Source organism: Gopherus flavomarginatus, chromosome 3 (genome assembly GCF_025201925.1).
Source record: "Gopherus flavomarginatus isolate rGopFla2 chromosome 3, rGopFla2.mat.asm, whole genome shotgun sequence".
NCBI classification, from domain to species: domain Eukaryota; kingdom Metazoa; phylum Chordata; order Testudines; family Testudinidae; genus Gopherus; species Gopherus flavomarginatus.
The window spans coordinates 150,481,113-150,504,743 of record NC_066619.1 but is presented as its reverse complement, the minus strand read 5'-3'; the positions used below and the strand labels follow the sequence as shown (position 1 = coordinate 150,504,743).

General features: G+C 43.6%; 2 protein-coding genes across 4 annotated transcripts in view; both read left to right on the top strand.

Moving 5' to 3' along the window:
* The first annotated feature begins 2,037 nt into the window (after positions 1–2,037).
* On the top strand, positions 2,038–8,706 carry SMIM19 (small integral membrane protein 19). 3 transcript variants are annotated; one of them, XR_007773293.1, is made up of 4 exons: positions 2,038–2,248; positions 3,447–3,571; positions 5,374–5,492; positions 7,182–8,706. XR_007773293.1 is itself a non-coding variant. In XM_050945087.1 (3 exons), exons 1-3 carry the CDS (start codon positions 2,085–2,087, stop codon positions 7,244–7,246), a joined length of 354 nt encoding a protein of 117 aa, XP_050801044.1. In that variant the 5' UTR covers positions 2,040–2,084; the 3' UTR covers positions 7,247–8,706. The 3 variants fall into 3 exon arrangements, 1 of the variants encoding a protein (XP_050801044.1); XR_007773292.1 differs by lacking the exon at positions 5,374–5,492 and having other exon boundaries at positions 2,040–2,248; positions 7,182–7,305; positions 7,406–8,706; XM_050945087.1 differs by lacking the exon at positions 5,374–5,492 and having other exon boundaries at positions 2,040–2,248.
* A 419-nt stretch (positions 8,707–9,125) lies between these two features.
* SLC20A2 (solute carrier family 20 member 2) overlaps positions 9,126–23,631 on the top strand; it is a 71,970-nt gene continuing 57,464 nt past the window's right edge. Inside the window, exon 1 of the mRNA XM_050945010.1 lies at positions 9,126–9,203. The gene's annotated coding sequence lies outside the window, so the exon portion shown is untranslated. The remainder of the gene's footprint in view (positions 9,204–23,631) is intronic.

The window sequence follows — 23,631 nt, the reverse complement described above, 5'->3', positions numbered from 1 at the left end:
AAAGAGCCCCTTTGTACTTGGAATTTTCTCCCTATGAAGACACTTATACACTGTAATCAAATCACCTGTCAATCTTTTTAATGAGCTAAAAAGATTTGGTTCTTTAAGTCTCTTACTGTAAGGCATGTTCTCCAGTTCTCAAATCATTTGTGGGGCTCTTTTCTGTGCTCTCTCCAATATTTCAACAGCCTTTTTAAAATGTGCACACCAGAACTGGACATATTTCAATATCTGGCTCACCAATGCTGTATACATAAGTAAAAGCTCCACCCTACTCCCCATTTATATGTCCATGTATCACATTAGCTGGTTTTGCCACAGCATTGCACTGGGAGCTTATGTTGTTGCTTGTCCAGTATAACCCCTAATTTCTGTAGAATTACTGTTTTCCAGAGTTTATTTTTTCATTTTGTAAGTACGACCTTGTATTTGGTTGTATTAAAATATATTTCTGTATAATTGCCCTATCCTCATCATATTTTACCATTCCACCAATCTGTGTCATCTGCAAATATTATTAGCAGTGATTTTATATTTATTTCCAAATAATTGATACAACTGTTGCACAGTCAGTCCTAGAACCAATGCTGATGGAACCGCTCTAGAAACACACCCATTCAATGGGGATTCTCTATTGATTACTTTTGAGATCTGTCAGTTAGTTCTTAACTCATTGAACATGTGCTTAATTGTTGTTGTATAGTTCTAATTTTTAATGGAATGCCATGCAGTACTAAGTCAAACATCTTACAGAAGTTTAAGTAGTTACATCTATGCATTTATCTTTAGCAACGTCAACCAAACTTGTAATCTCATGAAAGGATGAAATCAGGTTTGTTTGACCTGACCAGACCTATCTTCTATTTTTTTCCTTGTGAGGCTATAATTTGCTGTTCAGATAGTATTTAAAATACTATTTAAAAAACACCTAATAAAATTTATCAGGTGGTTTCAAAATGCTGTAAAAAGAACAAAAAAATTGCAGTGGTCAATGACATACACGTTGTGTAATGCTGTTAGTTTATCTTATACTAGAGCACTGAAGTTAAGAAGGTTTAAATTCCATGTGAACGAATGCTAATTAAATGTTTGCTAAGTGATAAATTCCTCTCAGTGGTTACACAACACCCTAACTGTATGCTATTATGTTTCAATGAAATATAATTATGCATAACTGCCTGGTGTTCTTTAACTCTTGTTGCCCATGCTGTGTGGTGGAGCTATTCAGTCCCATGCAGCAAAAGGTCAAAATGGTTGGTTTTTATAAGGATTGGGTTTGTAATTTTTATTCTGATATAATACAGTCTGCTTTGTCTGATAAGCTTCAGGAGCAACATTCTTGCTGGAAAGAGTCCTGTGGCACCTTATAGACGAACAGACGTTTTGGAGCATGAGCTTTCCTGGGTGAATACCCACTTCGTCAGATGCGTGCTCCAAAACGTCTGTTCGTCTATAAGGTGCCACAGGACTCTTTGCTGCTTTTACAGATCCAGACTAACACTGCTACCACTCTGATTCTGGCTGGGTCACGATTTTGGGAGTTTAAAGCCCCAGTTCCTGTGATAATCATAAAAATGTGAGGCAGGAGGGACCTCAAGAAATGCTCTAATGCAGCCCCCCCCCCATGCTGAGGCCGGGCGAGTTATACCTAAACCATCCCTAGCAGGTGTTTGTCTGACAGCACCTGTTCTGCAAAACGTCTAACAGCGACGCCCCCCTGGCCTCGCGCTTCGCACCTCAGCGCTATTCCTGGGGCAGCGAGGCCGCGCTAACCCGCTCTAGGGCTGAACTAGCCTCAGGGCTCGTCTCCGCTGGGCACGCCACGTGCTGCTCCCCAGAGCCAGCCGCGATCCCCTAGCGGCCGATGCCTCCCACACCGACAGAGGGCACCTGTCCGCCAGTGGGCGGCGCAACCCCGCCGCGCAGCCCTGCGCTGGGCCGCGTCTATCCCGTCCCAGGCGCCTCAGCCAGCCGCCGTCTAGCCCCGTCCCCCGGAAGTGATGTCAGGACTCGTGACCTCACGTCCGGTGCGCCCCAGTGTGGTGCACCCAGGGCAGCAGGCGCCAGTGCTGCTGCGGCGCTTTATGGCAGCGGCGGCGGTAGGCGCGGGCGGGGGCGCTGCCGGGCCCGGTGTCATGAGCGACAGCGACGCCATCGACTACTCGGTGCACGAGGCCTGGAACGAGGCTACCAACGTCTACCTGCTGGTGGTGCTGGCCAGCCTGGCGCTGCTGGTCTACGCCCGCCGGTGAGGGGAGCCCCGCCCAGCGCACGGCCGGGGGCCTTTCCTACCTGCCCTGCTTCCGCCCGGGGCGGGGGGCTGCACGCCGGGGTGTCTGTGCCAAAACCAAACGGTGCATGATGTATTTGTCAAACAAGCACCCTGGAATCGGGCCAGCTTGAATTACTTGGGTGACGTGTTTCAAAATACCCGCCTGCAAGTATGTTAGCGGCAATACAGAGACCAACAACAGACGATTCCGGAAAGGGCTGCTTGGCAAATAGATTCCTGCCTAGGCGTATTAATTCGGAGCGTTCAGTAATTATTTAGGCTACGATACGGAAATCTACTTCCTGCGCCCCTCAGAAGTGGTGCAAACTCTGTGGGGAGCTGTGGTAATGGAGGAGCTCAGGGAGAGGAAAGGAGCCTGGGGGTAAACCTGTAGGGTTGTTTGATGTGGGTGGGAGAAGTATGGAACAGTTTTTTTAAGAGGGGGAAGGATTGTTGGGGAGCATCCACCATGTAGACCTTGGCTGATCCCTAGCCTGTCCCATTCAGTCATGCATATCTGCCCCTTTCTCCATGTGTCCCTGCAGCCCTCCCTGCTCCCTTGCAGCCCCCAGCTCAATGCTGTCACCTCTCTAGCTCCCTAGTGTGTCTGCTGCCCACTAGCCCTTCTGAACCTATGTTCTCTGTAAACTGTGTGGCTGTGCAGCAAGCTCTCAAGGGCCATGCAGGCAGGTGGGGAGAGGCACCTCTCCCCCAGCCCTGCCCCACCGGAGCTGCGGGGGAGAGGAGCCCTAGCCCAGGCCCACCAGAGCTGCTGGGGAGAGGAGCCCCTCACCCAGTCCGCAGCTGCTGCGGCAAGAGAGGGCTGGGAGGGAATACTCTCTCCTCACTGCAGCCCTGGGGCAGTTGGTACCCCAAACCCTTCACCCTGGCCCCACCCTATAGCTTCCACCCCAACCCTCTGCTCCAGCCCTGAGCCCCCTCCTGCACCCCCAGCCAGCGCCCCCCTTCCCCCACCTCCCAACCCTCTGCCCCAGTCCTGAGCCCCATTCCACACTACAAACTCCTCAGCCCCATTCCCACCACATGAAATTTGTTGTGCTCAAGGTAGTCTTTTAATACTTAGCTTGTAAATAAAGACCCTGGAAGATACTCTTTTTTAAATACTTGGAAATATTGTGTTGCAAATTATTTAATATTCCTTTCTATATTTTAGGAATAAAAGGAAGATCATGCGAATATTCACAGTGCCTCCTACAGCAGAGGCACCGTCAGAGCCAAACTTTTATGACAGTATGAAAAAAATTCGCTTACGACAACAATTAGAGATGTATTCTCTCGGTAAGATCATGCTCTCACCTCTGCGATGTTCAGATTTTTGACCAGTCAAAGAAAGATGCATGTTTTAAAATGGATTAAATGTTTGGACACTGTATCTCTTTGTATAATGAACAAAACCCAGAATCTTACATTGAGGGCGCCCTGCTCTATTTTGTGAAAGGTTCTACGTTGTCGGAAACTAACAATTATGGAAAATCTAAGGGCCTAGTTCTGTCCTCACACATGTGTAACTCTCATGTAAGGCTCTGATCCTGAAATATGGTAACTTCAATAGGGCTCTATGCAGATTCACCATGTGCAGCACATTGCAGAATCAGGCCCCTACTGTATGGTTAATGAATCTAATGTGGCAATTAGAAATAGCTCTTAAGGCCAGAAGGGACCATTATGATTATCTAGTCTGACCTCCAAATACTAATGTGCAACAGAAGTATTTATAACTGCAAAGAGCTCAAGGCGGGATTTTCATAGGCTCTCAGCATTGGCCTAACTTTGCTTCCATGAAAGTTTTATTATTGTATGTGTATCATTTATGTGTACCAACAGTTCCCAATTCTTTATTACGATACCAACTGTATCTGTTCAGATGGCACAAGGGGAGTGGTATCTGGCCGTAAATGGTCATCAGGGAATTTCCCTAGTGTTGGGCAACTCTTCATTGGTATGTAGCTATCAGAGCTGCACCAGCCACCCCCAGACTGGCATAGGAGGCAGTGTGGCAGAGCAGAGCTCCAAGTGGCTGCTCTGACACTTGGCCATCTCAGGCACACCCTCAGAATCAGTGAGCCTCAAAAAGCTCCCTGATGGCATCCCTCCACCCCAATGAATAATAACCATACACAGTTATGAAAGGGTAGATGACCAAGAAATATCTAATGTTTTTGAGTTCTGGTGTCTAAAAGGTGGTTTCAATTCTAAAATCAGGCCACCCTCTAATCTATGAATGAGCAAGGAAGGACAGGATCACATCTCCCATATCCTACTGCCCTTCTGGTGTGGGAATTTTTAGTGTCCCACAAACTAAGAACATAAGAAGGGCCATACTAGGTCAGACCAATGGCCCATCTAGCCCAGTATCCTGTCTTCTGACTGGCCAATACCAGATGCTTCAGAGGAAATGAACAGACCAGGGCAGTTATCGAGTGATCCATCCCTTGTTATTCACTCCCAGATTCTGGCAACTAGAGGCTTAGGACACCCAGAGTATGTGGTTGCAACCCTGACCGTCTTAGCTAATGGCCATTGATGGGCCTATGTATTCTGAGTTGCGTTTTTGGCAAGGAACAGCATGATTGCAGACTGGCTCCCTGATAGATGGTTCCTAAACTGAGTGGGTGGGTCAGTATCAGTCATGATCTCTGGTTAACAGGTTCCTATGCTCCTCTGAATGCTTGCTTTTTAGAAGTTCTTGTTTTATGGGGAAGGGATTCTGTTTCTAGAAAACTCTTTAGCACTTTCTGGTGGTGGTATACCTTTACTTACATACTGCAGGGTTGATACTGCTCCTCTTCCTCCCCCCACTTAGCTGGAGAATGATGGGATGTTTCCACAGTAGATGTGGGATATTTCTGATGATGGTTCTAGGAGTGGTTTATTTACTCCAAATTGGTGCTGGAAAACTGCAATTGGCAGTTTAACTTTTTTGTTCATTGATCCCTTGGGTGCTAGTTTTCTCTTTCTGGGAGACCTCTTTGAACTTTAGCCTCCAAGAGGGGGATTATTTTAAAACTGTTGATATAAGTGGGGTGGGTGGAATTATTTTCATAAGATACAAATTGTAATAGATCCTTGTCACCTTCCAGCTGCTTTCCCTGTATAGTTGGAGATATGTTTGATATGTTGATACTCCAAACTTCCATGGCAGCTAGAAGCGTCAGGGAGCCCATTACACTGGGAGCTAGCATCCTTCAAAACTCTTCAGGTATGGGAGTTTTCAGCTGGTTTTAGACTGGAAGCACAAAACTCAAATGTGCGCATCTATTACAGTGTATACTTTCTGAAAAGGATTGTTAGAAGAAAGTAAGTTTTTTGGGGTTGTTCTCACCAAGCCCACAATGGCCATATAGCGCTTATGCATTAATTTAATCTACAATAATAAAATATACCATATATATATATGCAAGAGTATAGCTAGAGTTGCTGGGGAACCACAATTTTGCATTGTTTCCTTATAACTTCTGAGTATATATAAATTGGCAGTATAGGTTTTGCCAGGACTGTCTCAGTGGGTCAATGGCAGTAAGTCTGAGCAATGTCATCACAGGAGGCAGTCCCTGAAAGGCATATCAATTTGGGGAGAAGTCTTTGGAGAGAAATTTGACTAAAGGTATTGAACCATTGTGTACCTGCACTCACCTATTGGAGTAGTTCAGAACATAAGAACGGTCATATTGGGTCAGACCAAAGGTCCATCTAGCCCAGTATCCTGTCTACTGACAGTGGCCAATGCCAGGTGCCCCAGAGGGAGTGAACCTAACAGGCAATGATCAAGTGATCTCTCTCCTGCCATCCATCTCCATCCTCTGACAAACAGAGGCTAGGGACACTGTTTCTTACCCATCCTGGCTAATAGCCATTTATGGACTTAACCACCATGAATTTATCCAGTTCTCTTTTAAAAGCAGCCTTCATCATGCATTCTGCTGTGTACAGCTGATGCTGATGGTAGCTTCTGCTTTCAAATCACTGCCAAATAATGCGACTTGTGCTCACTGGCAACTGGATACCTCACAGAGTGGAATAGATAGAGTTTCTCACCACTATGAGTTTTGCTAGTACTTTTAATTGCCTTTGAAGGTGTAGAGGTAATTGTTTAGAAAAATTTAGGGAGATCCTCTCCCCTTTCTGTCTACATTTGTGACCGAAAGATTTCAGGATGTATCCCAGATGTTTCCCTTCCCATCTAGGGTGACAACTCTCCTTTCCATCTCCTCTGTTTTTCATTAGGATGTCTTAAGTCTACCCTCTGGGTTTCCAGAACAGGTGAGCTGGATTGAGTGCCCAACTCTTCCACCCCTTCTGAAGTTATGAGCTGTCTTTATAAATAGTTTATCTCAGGCTGAGATACTTTGCTTCATGGTCACAATTGGCATATTAGAAGCTGCTTAAATAAAATTTATTGCCCAGGTAGTTTCCACTGGGTAATAAACTTGGCTAATCCTTTTTTTCTTAGTAGTCTCTAGAGCTTTTTAGTCACAGAGAGTGGGACTATATTCTTACTAATTAGAATCTTTTACAAGTTGTAATAGATTGATTCATGCCCACACAACCTTCTTAGTAGTGTTGTGTATATATATATATTTGCATCCTTTACTGTTGTCTTCAGTTAAAAAATAACAAATTGTGGCATTAAGGGTTCTGACACCCTGTCAGTTTAAGTAGAATATAACATCTAATTTTTGTTGAGTAGTTACTGCCTCCAAATTTAATGAATTGGAAATTTTGTGAAATCAGTAGTTTTCCTTCAATGAAACATTTATTTAAATTACAGACCAAGACTGATCTCATACCAGAGCTACTCTTCCTATTAAATCCACCTTCTCAGTGATCACCATGCCTTTATAGAGTATAAGGGATAACATAATTTAATTATGTTTTAACTCTTTTCCAGCAAGGAAGTATGACCAACAGCCGCCACAGAAACAGACTGACAGCGTACAGCTCTTAATGGAATGAAGTCTCAAATTATGGGAACTCAAGCAATTTTTACAGTGCTGATAATGACAGGAGAGTTGGTATGGAGTCATTTTCAAAGGAACTTTAATAGTATATGTTTTTAAAAAAAACCTCTCCTATAAATATATTTCTTGGAAACTTTTCTTTGGACCTGTTTAGGTACTTACCGAACATCTGCTGATTCTTTAAAAATGAAATGCTCAAAGAAACACTTGAGGGAAGATGGCTGTAGTCCATACTAAAGAGATGTTCAAAATGTTCCAGTGGTTTCCACTGTTGCCAATACTTTGGTGATCAGCTCCTTTGCTGAACCAGGGGTATTTTTGCAACATGGCAGTAGAGGACATTGGGGTGATTGGGTAAGTTTCTACTGTCTGTCTCTTTCTCTGATGTTTCTTAGGGGAACACATGGAAAAGTCATGCTGTGCCTGAAAATTGCCAAGTTGTATGTCTCATTTGAACATCATTGGCTTCTGCTGTAAGGGACTACAGAACACTTACAGTACACATAATTGTGCTGCTGTAAATTCACAGCTGAAATGAATAGCTCTTGAGAGCCAGAAATTTATATCATTGGCCTTATGGAAAAAAGGAAAAAAATGAAATTTTCATCTGTACAGAGAGCATAATTATAGTACTGCACCTTTTCCATGCTAAAGCTTTAATGAAAGCTAAGATCATAAGGGTAGTGCATAAGTCTTGTTTGCTAAAGGACTGTATATTGAAATGCTGTAGCAAAGATTATTAAAATTAGAGAGGACTCCAATAAACCAGCTAGCTAAGTGAGGTCTCTCTGTGGCTAGCTGGAGCACTTCATTGCCTGTTCTTTTCATTCCCTCTGAAGCACCTGGGATTGGCCACTGTTGGAAGATGGACTATTGGTCTGATCCAGTATGGCCATTCTTATGTCCTCCCCCAGGCCCAGGGGCAGTTATCAGCCAGTGCAAACTGGTGAGTCTCTTAGGATCAGATTGGGACAGAAAATCTGATTTGTATCCTTTAAAATGCCAGTAGAGCTGTATAAACTATAATCTGTACAGATGGAGAAATAATATATATAGAGAGAGAAATAGAGGGAGGAAATGATGATTCTGACAGGAAAAATGTAGGTGACTACATCTGCAGGTGAATACAAATGCAGGTGTAAAATAATATTCAGTGGGCAGGGAAGTTAAACTTGTAAACATGTTGGATATCAGAGAAATCAGAGATTGAAGAAACCTATTAATTTATGTCTATCCTTCTGCTAGTGAAGGATTGTATTTATACTACAGTTTCTACTTGTAAATTTCAAGTGGTGGATCTTCCTTTGGAAGATTAGATCTCATGTTGGGAACTTTATCCTGATTATCAGCCTTAATTTCCCCTTCTTAAAGTACTCCTGGGTATGTTAAATGTTTTTTGTATTATGTTTTAATTTGTTTAATGGCATTTAATAGTAAAATACATATTGAACTGAAGCTGACTGAAGAGCTTTTCTGAGAAATTTGCTTGGCTACAGTGCGCTTTGGGGGACACGAGCCTGGCGTTGACATGCAGCTCCCGAGACACCCTGGAGGGAGTGACGCTTCCTTGCCCCCCGGCGACCAGAGCAGATCTCCACGATGGCGCTGGGCGCGTGAAGAACGAGCTCCGGGCCCTTCACCGCGGAACCCGGGAGTGTCCTGCTGTGACGCCTTGCGGCGAAGGGGAGCCGGGGGGCGAGAGGGGTCAGTCCGAGGAGCCGGGGCGGGGGAGAGCGGCCGCCTCAGGCCCGTGCGGCGCGCCGGGGCCGCGGCATCCCTAGCAGGCGCGCGCACCCCTCGGCCACCGGGCCCAGTCAGTGGCCCCCAGAAGTGACGCTGGGCCCGTGTCCTCGCGGCCCTCCGCGCTTCCGTATCCGGGTCGCGCGCGGGCGCGCGCTGCGGGAGTCGCTGTGCCTGTGCCGAGCGCGAGGCTGGAAGGCGCCGGCTGGGCGGTAAGTAGGAGCTGCCGCGCGCGCGGCGCAGCCCCTCCCCCCCGGTGTGTGTCCGGCCCTGGGGCGAGGAACGTCCCGCGCGAGGCCGGGCGGGCGGGTTTGGGGTCAGGCTCCCCGGGCGGAGGTTACCGCCGCTCCTCAGCCGGTGCCCGCTGGGCGATGGGCTGCCCCAGCCCGGCCCTCGGGGCCCCGCCTGGCGCCACAACCCCCCTCAGATCCCCCGGCTGCGGGCCTCGCACTCAGGAGGCTGCGTGAGGGGAGCGCAGGAGCCGCGCCGTAAGGGGGGGGGGCTCCCCCAGGGACAGGGTCCCGGTGCACGAGCTGGGTTGTGCCGCCAGGACAGCTGCCCCCGGGCTGCCCCGCAGCGAGAGCGGCTGTTTGGAGCCGCGCGAGGGCCTGCGCCCCCCGGCCGGCCGTGTCCAGACACCAGGGCTCGCGTGGGCCCCAGCGAACCCAGCACTCCGCAGCGGCTGTTCAGTGCGTGTCATGGTGCCCAGACACCGCCGTGGAGCAGGCTCAGGGAGCAAACTCCGGGGCACTAACCTTTAGACTTTTCTTTTTTTAAAGTGAAGAACGTGGTTTAAAAAAATCCATGCAGGCAGAATTAGGGAAACAAATGTTCGCCTGATGATGGAGACTGTTCAAGTTAGGGCAGGTCTGCGGAACAAAGGGATCAGCCCAACGACATTGCCCAGGGCTGTGAAAAACTTCATGCTCCGTATAAGCCAGAAGATAGATCAAAAGAATTCTTCTATCACGGGGGTGGGCAAACTTTTTGGCCCAAGGCCACATCTGGGAATAGAAGTTGTATGGCGGGCTGTGAATGCTCAGACAATGGATTGGGGTAGGGGGCTGGGGATGAGTTTGGGATGTAGGACAGTGCTCTGGGCTGGGGCTGAGGGGTTTGGAGGGTGGGAGGGGATCAGGGCTGGGGTTGGGGTGCAAGATCCAGCTGGGGGTATGGGCTCTGAGGATGAGAGGTTTGGGGTGCAGGAGGGTGCTTTGGGCTGGGATCAAGGGGTTCAGAGGGTGGGAGGGGGATCAGGGCTGGGGCAAGGAGTTGGGGCGTAAGGAGAGGCGCCTGTGTGAAGGCTCCGGAGGGTGCTTATCTCAAACAGCTCCAGGAAGCAGCAGCATGTCCTTTCACAGACTCCTAGGCGGAGGCACAGCCAGGTGTTTCTGCATGCTGCCCCGTCCACAGGTACCACACTTGCAGCTCCCATTGGAGCACCGGAGGGGGCCATTGGAGTGCAATGCGGCTGCTTCCGGGAGCTGCATGGCGTGGCCCCAACCCTGCTCCCTGGCTGCAGCACCAGAGGGGGGCAAGCCCCAGACCCCGCTCCGCAGCAGGAGCTTGAGGGTCGGCTTAAAACGACCCATGGGCCATAGATCAGGGTGGGCAAACTGTCACTTCTCAGAGAGATGGATTTACTACAGCAATGGAAGAACCCCCTCCACTGCTATAGTAAATGTCTATGCTACAGCCAGGGCCAAAGGGGGATGGGAGAAGCTGGTATAAATTACCAGGGCCTGGCCGTCCGGAAGGGGGCCCAGCTTCCCCAGCTTTGTCAGCCCTGTTTAGCCAGTCTGCCCTTGCTGGGGGCCCCGAAAATTGTTTTTCACGGGGGCCAGAACCCGCTCTCAGCGGCCCTGGCTACAGCCACAGTGTTTCTAGTGTAGATTTATCCTTAGTCCATGTGATACCAACAGAAAAGAACAAATGCAAGTAAATGGAAATTAGGAGGACTAAGAGGAAGCTTGAAGTGCAAAGATCCAAAGAGATATAAACAAATAAGAAATTATTTAATAAGCAAGAGCTTCTAGAAGCAAGAAGCCTGTGAGAATTATGTTCATGAACTAGCAAAGAGTAAAGGGAGCAATTAACAGGAAATGGACATTGTGGAAAACTAATGATTCTTTGCATTAGGCTTCGTCACAGACCTACCCCAGACCTATGATTTTTAGGCATGAAAGTTCAGACACTGTCAGAGACTGATATGTCAAAAGAGGAGATACTGGAAAAATAACAAGTTACTAGGACTGGATGATATATAATTCTGAAGGAAGTGAAGAATAAAGTGCTTAACTATTAATGAAAATGTGCAGTCTCTCATTAAAATCAGTCCCTGTATCAGAAGACTGGAGAGGTAGGAAACGCTGTCCCTATCTAAAACAAATGCTGAGGATGTAGTGTGATTGACTGTGCATAGACCTTGTCTGCCTTCACACTGAATCTGTGTTAGTAAGAACAGGTTATCCACTAGTTGGGGCATTTCCAGACAGATGTGTGTAAACCATTGGCAGGACGTGAATTTGATGTTCTATCAACTCACTTCACAACAATTTTTAAGAAGGTAGTATATGAACCAATAAAGTTTGGGAACAGCTGCTAGTTGATAGTTTATGGAAATATGGCAGTCTTGACATAACCTTTTAAATATAATCTTACTAGAAACTTAAATCTCATCTAAAATATTATACCTATTAGTATTACTAGTAAAATGTCCATTGCCTTAACTGAAATAAATCAGAGGAAAATATATTTTTTTCCACTTTGTACACTCTTATTTCACATGAAGTCTGTCAGTTTCTCCCATTTGTGGTTTTTCCACAAAACAGGAGATGCAAGTTTTTAAATAATCAAAAATGTTGTTGGGAGGGTTTTTCCCCCTTGGTGTTTTGGGGGGGGGGCTGAGAGGGGAGGGAGGAAGGGGAGGAGAAGGGTTGCCAGGGAGCATGGGCAGAGATAACCAAAATGATTTTTGCTTTTTGTGAAATTGACTAGTGTCAATTTCTCCCTTTAAAGATGGCTCTTGCAAAGTCCCAGGTTCCAGCATCAGTGTAGACTGACTAGTAGAGAAGTTGCTTTCTTTCCTAGTTGAGGAAAAGGGGAAAAAAGGGACAAAGAGATGTATTGGTCTCTGTGTGGGAAGGGATTGAGAAATGTGGGCTTGCAAAATTAATGTAGTGGAAACAACCAAAATTACTGTCTTTTAGTTGGTAGTAATGTTACATGGGCAGGCAATAGTTAAGCATCCAACATACTGTGTACAATACAGTAAATGAATCCAAATACTGTATCCACTGGGTCCATGGGTGGTTCTTTTTAATACTCCTCCAGAAAATTACTCAACTTCACACAAGCAGAGAGTTCTGAATATTCCTTTTCTGTACAATACATATCTCACAACAATGGAAATTGGAAAAGGTCCTGATGGTTCATGACTGGATTTCAGACGTTTCACACTGTCATCAGTGAAAAGAACTGGCTTACAGACTGAGAAATAAGATGTTGAATCCTTGAGTAAATACTTTAACTTTTTGGATTTGTTTAAAATTATAAAAAATAGTGTTTGGACAACTGGAGTCTCTTTCATGGTACTCATTAATCTGTAAAATGGAAGTGTGGCTATGTCTATCAACTATCTCTAATACTCCTTGTTTGTTTTAATAAAACATTTTAAAAAATCTTTCCAATTTACTAATCAAAATTATCTTTCTATGTACAGTAGCTAAGAATTTTCCAGGTTTCTGCTAAACCGAGCTGGGAGCAACTGTGAAATGTTCAGAAATTCTGTAATAGTATGAAGCTGTGTTTGTTTTCATGGAATCAGGGTACAGATATTAAAGCAGATTAGATTTAGCTCTTATGACCTTTACTTTGAAGAGCCAAGATAGTTTGGTTATTTTAAGATGGAGCAAGAATAGAGAAATCTTGTTGTCCAGAATACATATATTTTACAGTAAAGAATCAGTGTAGTGGCTTGTGAAGAATGGTGCTTGAACCATGAATGAGAGAAGTGGTTATATTTTTTTCCCCTCTGTTGGGTAATACTACATTAAATTTCAGCAAATCATTCACTACATCATCTGGTTCCTGTATTATATTTAATGTTGCGTGATAGTTTAGGGTAGATGTAAGGGAGAGTTCTGTTGTTCTGAACTTAACAATGCAGACAAAGCAGCCAGCAGGTAACTTTTAAATATGTACAATTTAGATTATACATTTGTAAGATGTCTTTAGCAGTTAGCAGTTAATTGTCAATATTGACTATGTGAAAAAGCTAGTTACTTTCGTGGTAATAAAGACCTATACCAACAAAGGGACATATGTAAGATTGTAGCGTCTGGTGTTGAAACGATAAATCAAATTTCCTGCATCAATTCATAATAGCTTGACTAATAAGAACATACAGGATATCTCATTACTAATTTTCCTGTTGACTTTATTCTTACTAGATTATTGGATCTCATTGGACAGGACATATTTGTGATCTTTTAAAAACTGTGTGCCAGGTTTTACGTAAGCTGCATTTGTTTTGGAGAATGTTACACAGAGACGGATGATTATATTTCCTGTTAGATTGCTCAGCCCTATATAAAAAGATGTTATGGAATCTAGATACAAGATAGTGCTGTATAATCACAGAAAGTATGTAAAGGAGAGCTTTCGTAGTCTGGTTTTGTTCAACTGTAACATTGATGTTCCAGGGTTATGGCTGCAAATGTTTTTAACTTTGCTTTTTGCACACAACTCCAGGGTTTTTTAAGAAGTGATACCATCAGTCTGAGAATATTGAATTAAATGCTAAAAGTAACAGAGCTAAGGTAAGCGATGCAGTACTAAACAAGTGTAGTGCTTTCTGTCTTCAGAGTACTTTATAAACATTAACTAGTTTCTGTAAATTACAGGTTAGATTTTTAAAATTGCACGGCGTCTGGCAGCTCTCACTGCTCTCCAGGGGAGTTGTTAGGTGCTGAGGCTCTTGGAAAATATGGCCACTTAATTAGATGCCTAAATAGGAGCTGTTAGGTGCCAGGCTTTTCTGAAAATGAGGTCCTATAATTTTAACTAATCTTAACTATCCTAATTTAAGCACTTCTGTTTGAGTGGTAAAAAAAATAATCTTTTGGTCATAACTAAAATTATGGTTTTGCTTAGTATTGTGCATACCTAAATTCTGCTGGCAGAGCTTAAAAATTTAATGAAGCTGCAAATGTTCTTAGGAGTCACATGCTTGTATAGTTTGTGAGAACAATCATATAGAGGCGCTTAAGTTTTCTAATGAACTTTGCCAGTTACGATAATTGAAATATGTCCCCACCGACACACCCAGACATATTTCAGGCCTTGCTAAAATTAATAGAGTCACATCCTCAGCCTAGCGTAAATTGGCATATCTCCACTGAAATCAATGGAGCTATGCTAGTTTACACCTGATGAGAAATGTGGGACTTAGAGAGGTCATCGAGTCTAACCCCTCGTGTTGAGACAGGGTCAGGTAACCTAGACCACCACTGACAGGAGTTTGTCCAACCAGTTCTTCAAACATCCCATGATGGGAATTCCACAACCTCCTTTGGAAAAGCTTAACTACCTTTATAGTTAGAAAGTTTTCCTAATATTTAACCTAAATCTCCCTTCCTGTAGATCAAGCTTTTTACTTTGTTCTGTCTTCAGTGGATGTGGAAAACAATTGATCACTATCTTTTTTTATAACAGCCCTTAACATATTTGAAGTTTGTGGTAAGCTGACTGGTTCCCCCCTTAGTCATCTTTTCACAAGACTAAACATGCCCAGTTGTTGTTTTTACTTTTCCTCATAGGTCAGATTTTCCAAACCTTGTTGCTCTCCTCTGGACTCTCCAGTTTGTCCACATGTTTGCTGAAGGGTGGTGCCCAGAATTGGAGACAGCTGAGGCCTCACCAGGGCTGAGTAGAGTGGGGCAATTACCTTCCAAGTCTGACGTATGACCTTTGTGTTAATACACCCCAGAGCCTTTTTCTCAGCTACGTCACATAATTGACTCGTATTCTATTTGTGATCCACTATAACCCCCAAATCCTTTTCAGCAGAACTGCCATTTAGCTGGTTATTCCTCATTTCATAGTTATGCATTTGATTTTTCCTTCCTAACTGTAGTACTTTGCACATATTGGATTTCATCTTGTTGATTTCAGACCAATTTTCTAATTTGTCAGGATTCTTTTGAATTCTAATCCTGTTCTCCAAAGTGCTTGCAGTCTCACCCTGGTTGGTGTCATCCACGGATTTTATAAGTGTACTCTCCACTCCGTTATCCAAGCCATTAATGAAAACACTGAATAGTACCAGATCCATGACTGACCCCTGCAGGACCCCATAGATATGCTCTCCCAGTTTCACAGTGAACCATTGCTAACTATTCCTTGAGTACAGTCTTTCAAGCAAATGCGCACCCACTGTATAATAATTTCTAGATTACACTTCTTTAGTTTGCTTATGAGAATGTCATGTGGGACCGTATCAGAAGCCTTACAAAAATCATGGTATGGCCCAGGAGCTCCAGGGCATGGGGCTTACAAGATGTTAAATTCTGTCAGAACTTGGTTTTAAGCCTTCACGTGATACATTGTAAGAACCACAGAAGAAACCTCTGCAAGACTTACACTGCCCAACAACACTAGGAGCTCTGAAAGTGGGAAGACAATCCTGATAAGATCACAGCCTATCATGCTGAACAGTACTGTTGCATGGTTTACTTGTACTCCCCTGTCTGCATGCATCAATTGTCTCTTGTTTTATACTTGGATTGTAAGCTCTTTGGGACAGGGATTGTTTTTATTCTGTGTTTGTACAGCACCTAGCACAGTGGGGTCCTGGTCCGTGACTGAGGCTCCTAGGCACTAAGAAATATAAATAAATAATATTAATGATGCCTTCATCCCAGGATGCCCTACGCAGAAGTTTCTTTTGTAACCTTAAATCATTAGTCATGGTGATTCCTTTTGACACTGTTATGAATCTTTTTATAACTCAATAATTTTACTACATGTATATATGAATGGGCAGGATCGACCAGAAGCCCAGCTGATTGTGCTGGGCTCCAGCGTGCTCCCCTTCTAAAGCAGCCTAATTTTGTGTGATCAGTAGGGAGGCTTGTCATGGTCTCATGATTCTCTGCTTCCTGAAGCATGATTTCCTCTTTTAAAATTCCTCTGAGGTCAGGAGTGCCATAGCCATGGGGCAATTGCATGCCCCCACTAAGGTGAATAGTCTGCTGCCCAGCCTCTGTGCAGGGGAGAGTTGAAGAGTTTGCCACTACTTACCTTCCTCATGTGAGAGACAGAAGACTATCACTACATGCCTTCCCCAGGGGAGGGGGCAAGAAGTAACTTTTGTTGGAGGGAAACACAGCAGTATTAGCTCCCTTCTATCTTTGGCCCAATGCACTGCAAGAACAGTAGTGAGAGAAGACCTGGCTACAAGATTGACCACTCCAGGTCTCAGTTTGGTCATGCCTATAGTTTGAGGAAATGAGTAAAAGACTATTCTGGCCACATTACGTGCTTGGACTGTGTTTTAACCATGGTAGGAGGTGCCCTTATGTTGTAACCTGGTTCACTGACATGGTGGTTCTTTGACTGAAGATGTAGCCTTTGATGTGGACATGAGACAGCTGCTGCTTAGGAATAGAAGGCTTAGTGCTTCAGACGCATGAGAGTGGAGGTAAGATCATTGCTTTCCAGTCCTGCTGTACAAGTGTTATAAGGGCTGGGGTGGGAGGGAGGAATGGAAGGGTGTTTCCTGGTGTCTCCTTCAGATGCTGAATGCAGCACAAACACTCCTTCCTACCTTCTGGGGACACCCACATTTGGGAGGGACGGTGAAGGGGCAGGCACTGAACACTTAATAGCATGCCAGAAGAGTTACTGAAGCCTATGGCAGTTGTCTGGTGGAGGTTGTGAAGGAAGGAAGATTTTGCTGCTGTTTCAGCAGAGGGTGTAAGGAAGGCAAAGATCCTGATACCAAGAGTAAAAAAAGAATGAAGGGGCTGCTGTGAGATGGGGGAATGAAAAATGCCGCTTCCCCCCGTGGGCGGAAAGTGCGGGGAGCATTTAGCCAGCCAGTAGGGAGTGTTATCAATCCTCATGAAGGGTTTTAGGCAAGGTAAAGGGCTAGGAGCGAGGTATTTTTTAAAGAATGAAAGCTTAGCTCTTCGTCTGACCTTTGTGTGGAATGTCTAAAATTGAGGGTGTTACTATAGTTTAATAAAAATAATTCCAAACTCCAAGACTAACAGACTTGACAACTAGTCAAAGAAACCAATCTTGAATTAGAAAAACAATAGATCAAATTTTAAATTTCTGAGCCAAGCCTGTTTTATTAATTTAAGATACACAGTGGCAAAACCTGGTAACCTTTTCATAACTGAAAAATCTCCACATTTTTCAAATACTTATCCAGCATTCTTGTCAATTACACTCACACATCCCTTTTTAAAAAAAACAACTCCTCCTTGGCAGAGGTCTATGAATGATACATTTTAGAAGGCTTGGTTTAGCAGTGGTGAAATCTGAAGAGCATTGATTTAAACTAAGGATTTAGTGAAATCGGAGCGGTAGAAGCAAAATCAACTTTGTATATATAAATACAAACTTAGATTCTGCATAAACTTATGCTTAACTATTCACATGGGTAGTCTCATTAAGGTGCTGACTAGGGCCCCAGTCCTACACGCACAGATGTGCCTAACGGTACATGTGGGGCTACATTCATGTGTAAACTAAAGCATGTGCACAAGTGTTGGCAAGATCGGAATCCTAGTCAGCAACTATATAGATTGATTCCCCCTTTTCACAGGTCATTAGTGAGGGTTTTTAAAATACAGTACTCAACATCTATTATCCTAGAGACATATTTTTTTTTGTAATGCAAAATAGAAAGTTATCTTTAGAGAGAACTGAACACTAAGTGGATGTACTGCTTACTAAAATATCGCCTGTATCATTTGGAAAGAATAGCCTGTAATATTCTTTTGACTGACACGGTGGGGTGTGAAGTCTAAATTCCAGGGTAGAAAGATGTACACTGGTTGTGTAAGGGGGTTCCATGTGATCATTTTATTTATGGCATGTTTCTCAGATGTCTTTCCATGAATAGAGCAGCTGTTATGAACTTTAACCAGCATGGAGCTGTGAGTGCGTTTAGAACCTACTCCCTATTACTATATTAAGATATTGCTGTAGGCCATGTTGAACAATATCAGAATTAGTTTGAGACACTAGTTTTATAAAATCAAGCAGTAGCTTAGTAAATACATTTTATTGACAGTAGATAGAAAACTTAAGCATAAAAAGGGCATATTTTTTGTAGCTGAACTTCAATGGAAAATTTAGATTAGGAACACAAATTGGTAGCTGATATAAGCCTCCCACATCCATTTTTTTAGTGTTTAAGATGAAGAAAGGATGGCTAGAAGAAGAGGAGGGCTTAGATTATTTTCGGAGGTGGGAAGAGATGGGGTGGAGAGAAAGGGTTCTTGACTGTCTTTACCTATCCTCTTTACCCATGTCTATCGTGTTAAACAGCAGTGGAGCCATTAAATAAACTTGCAGAGATTTTCCTTCTTTTTGGTGATGAGCTGTGTATTGATAGAAGTTGGTGTGTGGGCAAGACTTGAAAAAATTTATGTCCATAACTATTCTAATTGATACATTTACATGACCTGTATGTGGAAGATGGATTTTTTTTTCTGGCTTTAGGTAAATATAGAGTGTAAGAAATACACCTTTACCTCGATATAACACTGTCCTCGGGAGCCAAAAAATCTTGCCGCATTCTAGGTGAAATCGTGTTATATCAAACTTGATTTGATCCGCTGGAATGCACGGCCCCGCCGCCCTGGAGCGCTGCTTTGCTGCATTATATCCGAATTTGTGTTATAACGGGTGGCATTATAAAGGGATAGAGGTGTACAACTTTTTGTCTATTTCTAGCACAACTTATTGAAAATTGTAGCAGCTAAAGGGCTCTCTCCTAGGTGTTGTAACAGATTTCTTTATCCTGACTCTGTTTCTGCAGATCCCAAAGCTTTAGCATGGTGAGTCCATTAATGACCTAAAACTGATGAACCATTGTTGCTCTTACTGCTCCTAAGAGTATCTCTGCCACAGCTGAAGGCAGCAGAGCTCTCCATCATTACTGCTATTCTGCTTGGACAGTAGCAATGTCGTGAGGGCCCAACACTAAACTTCTCTGCTTGAATTTCCGCTATTGTTGATGAGGTTATGGGGTCTGGGAGCAGCACTGTGCTACAACATGTGATTTGGACCTTTGTTCCTCTTGGTTTATGAAGGGCAGTGGAGAAGGTCCAGGACCATTATTGATTATTCCTTGGAATCTGTTGGTCTCCCTCGTTAGGGGGGGAAGGAGGACAAGGGGCAAGTGCTTGTAAGGAAGATATTTTAAGGTCATTTCTCTAGAAATCAATTCTTGATACTGATACACAAAGTGGAGGAAGCAGGAAGGTGAACTTATGAGTGGATCCGGAGGGAAAAGCAATTGGTTGAATAAATGCCAACCTTCTCATAACCTCATAAATTTGGGCATCAGATTTTTCTGGACTGACAGTGAGAGGAATTGTATTTCACTTTACCCCGGTTTGTGTTACTAGTCCTTAACAGAGCTTAGCGATTTAGGATGATTTGTTACTTGGTAAAAGATGTTGGGAAAGAAGGGAAATGGGCCTGTATCCAGTGCCCTCTGTTAAAGTTTGAGTGGGCTGTTTATGTATAAACCAAGAGCTTACGCTCACCTGGAAGATGGTGTTCAGTCATGGTCACCCCATCCAAAAATACATACAGCAGAAAAATGGGGCTTCAGTGGTGGATAACGAAAAAGTATTAGAGGTATGGAGAGACTTCGAATGAAGACTGGAATAGAGAAGGTAACTAGCATCACCCATTTTCCCACTACAAGAACAAGAGGACATTCAATTAAATTGAAAAGCAGTACTTTAAAAACCTTGATACACGGTGCATACTCATGCCACATGATGTTATTGAAGCCAAAAGCTTAGTGAGTTTCCAAAGAGGATTAGACATTTATATAGATAATGAGAACACTCGAGTTATATTAAATAGGATTAAAAATAAATTAGAGATATAAACCTTCATACTAACTGATGAGGTTGGGAAGGAATTTCTCCTGTGGGAAAATTACATCATTGTCCACTATAGAATTTCTTGCATCTTCCTCTGAAGCATCTGGTACTGGTCACAGCGAGAGCCAGGATTATAGATTAGACAGACCAATGACTTAATCTGATATGGCAGTTCTTGTGATCAGCTGTGGTGTCCTATCTGGATGGAGTTCCCATGAGAAGGATTGAGATGGGTCCTTTGAAGTTTTACAAGGCAAGCTACTGCACACTGTGGGCTCAGTTGTCTATATTTTTTCTTAAATGAAAAAATGACAACTTTCATTGAAGTGGTATTAAAAGAAAGGATCCAGAGGATTATCTACCTTCTTGGTAATACTAACATTTTACACAACTATGGAGCCCAGGATCACTCTATGCACTACTGCAATACCAGTATGTAATATATTATAAAGAACTAAGATCTTGTACAAGCAGGCTGCTTTTTGCAGATTAGTTTACTCAAGGATATCAAGAAATACAAGAACACACTCTTGTTTGAAGTACAAATTGACTTTAAAGGGTGTTCTGTCGAGCACTGGGGATTTCAGCAAGGGCAGAAGAGAAAAGGGGTTGCTCTTTTGATGGTCAGAGTAAGGCAGAGCACACTAATACAGCTAATAGTTCCAGCAGTTTTTACTGAGCTAGAGGATCCTCCTGGCAGTATTGGCACAACAACAAGGGTCGAAGTTGGTCTCAGCCCTCTAGTAAGTAAATGTTTTCCCCTTCCTTGAAAACAATCATTGAAGGTCTCCACTGGTCTGAGCTTCAAGGTAGTGGACAGAGTTTGATTTTTTTTGTATATTTGGGCTCAGCTATTCCAAGATCCTTAGATACTTCCCACAGGTGTCTTTCCACATATAATGTTCAAAAAATGTGCTTAGTTATCCTGTACTCTCTATACATGCATGTGGATGCGTGCACACACAGAGACCTGTATCCATTGAGATTCTTGGATACAGATACACATATATGTGTCCACTGAGACTGGTAAAGACGGCAGTTTAAAACTGAGAGATACCAGTTTCTCCCTTTATGCAAATTATGTAGCATGGTGGAAGATCCATGTTTTAAGGTATACCCTGATGCAGGAAGACTGGCTGGTGAGGTTAGACCTGAGGAAAGTGTACCTCTCAGTCCAGTGGTGAAAATTCCTAACGTTCTGCTGGATGGAGGACTTTTGCAGTTTAGTCCACTCTTTGTCTGTCTCTGCTCCATGGCATTCCACTAAACTCCTGAACTCTGTGGTAGCCCTCTTCTCTGTCAGCATGTTACTTGTTAGGTGGCATGCTGGTCAAGGCACAGAACTTGCGGGCTGGTTGTACCATAGGTCTGTTTGAAGAAAACAACTCTAGAGAGCCTGGGATTCTTGAGAAATTCACAAAAATGATGCAAATATATTTCAGGTGGGCCTCAACACTGTAATGCCCGAGCACGTGGGATGTATTGTGATTTCCCTCTGGCAGATTCTCAAATGCCCCCTGGAAAGGACACTGAGGGACAGATCGTAAGGTTTCTTTCTTTATCCATCCAAGCTTTAGTCCCGAGCCCCCTCATCTACTGTATCTACAAGGCTCAAAGCACAAGCCCTCTGGCGACAGAGAGTGAGAACCCATCTGTATGCTCATTCCTTCTTGCTAGAGATATAAGAGGAACTGGCATGATTGCTCTGTCATTTGGAGCAGGTTGAGGGATGTTAATTATGCAGTCTATTGTGGGGCAAAGTGTCCCTGTGTTGCTAGAATGCTATCATTAAATAGATTAAAGAGGGAAGGAGGGATTTGTATTTAATCTCAGGAGGTTAGACTCATGGGAGTTGGAATTTAAGGAATTTGGGATGGCAGCTGATAAAGTGGAATGCGTTGTGGTTCTCTTGGGAAGGGATTTTGGTGCTGGTGTGTGTTTAAAGATGGCCTTGCCCCTAGTAGGGACAGATGGAATTGCTTTAGTATCTGTTTTGTTCTCTGTGAAAGAATTAGAGAGCAGTTTTGGGTAACTGCTCCTCTGCCTAGAGGGGTTTGTGACTGTTGCAGGGTTCTGTTCTGTCACCCCCTCCAGTTCCGAGTCTATGTGAGACCGTGAGGCACTTTGGGTTAGGGTGTCTCCAGTCTCTGGGTGACTCTCATTGCCATGCTTTCTTCTCATTTGACTTGGAAAGTGCTGCAATCTGGTTGGTCTCAGGACTCAGATGAGAATAAACCAGCTGAGGTAAAACTGAGGGTTATTGTTGGTAGATTGGGAGAACTACTAGCAAAAAGACCAGAAGCCTGCAACACTTATTTTGGGATGTGGACTTCACAGAGTAATACAATCCTTTGTAACCTCATGGTTAGATTACTGTAAGGTCAGTGGAGCATATGCCTGGGCGGCAGTTATGTATTTGTTTTGCACTCGTGTTTTACAAGATACATTATCAGAATATCTGTGCCATGGAACTCTTCCCTCCTAGAAGACAGGCTTAGAAAGAGAAAATACAGTGAGGAAACCTAGAGGAAAGATTTGCATTTTGGGGGTGTGTAATATGTTTTCCACCATTATTGTGGCATAGAATTCTAGATCTAGGGAGTCCTGCAGAAGGAACCTGGATAGAAAGAACTTAAATCTCATTCAACAGTGGATGAGTCGGCAACTTCTTTTAGCTGAACTAGCTGCTGGAGATTATATCCAGAGGCTTTAGCAATAGATCCCATCCTCCAGGGCATGTAAGGATAGCATAAGCTTTCCTCCCTTCACCATGTTATCATGGACAGAGGCTCAAATGAAGAGATTGTACTGTTGACCCCAATGCTGGCAGTATTGGAACTCTCTGGTCTTGAAATAAAATTCCTTTTTCCTAAAAGGATCTCAAATCAAAGTTAGGATTTTATTAAAGACACAGAGGAAAGTTGTTGTGCATCCTTCTTTTTTTCACCCCTGTGATGTTTCCTGTTTTGCTTCTTGAGATACAGGTCTCATGATGAGGAGCTTCTTGGAAATGGAAGTCTGTTGGATGAGTCGGAATGAAGAAGAGTCACAAATTTAAGAAGTTGGCTCAAGTTTTCATTGCAGGCATTGGATGTTTCTGAGACCAAGCCCTGTGAGAAGAGCATGGGCAAAGAAGAGGGAAATGTAGATCCAGTCTTTATAGGAGGAAGCAGGGACTGCAGGATCTGAGAGAGGACGTTCCACATACGCACATAACTTTTTTTTTGTTCTTCTCCTTCATCCATGAACTATAACACTTCTTGTTTCTCTGTTCTGGAAATTTAAAAAAAATAGAACTCATATCTGTGTCTTTAATACAATCCTGACTTTTCTTTGAATTCACTCTCAGAAAAAGTATGAGTTCACTGCACTTAGATTTTTCTTGATGATTGGATAGCTGCTTCTTTGTATTTTGGAAACAGATTTTCTTTTTATAGGAACATAGCAAGTTCCTAGAGAAGTTTTCAGCATGTACCAGTTACAGAACATGGCATAGCCGGGC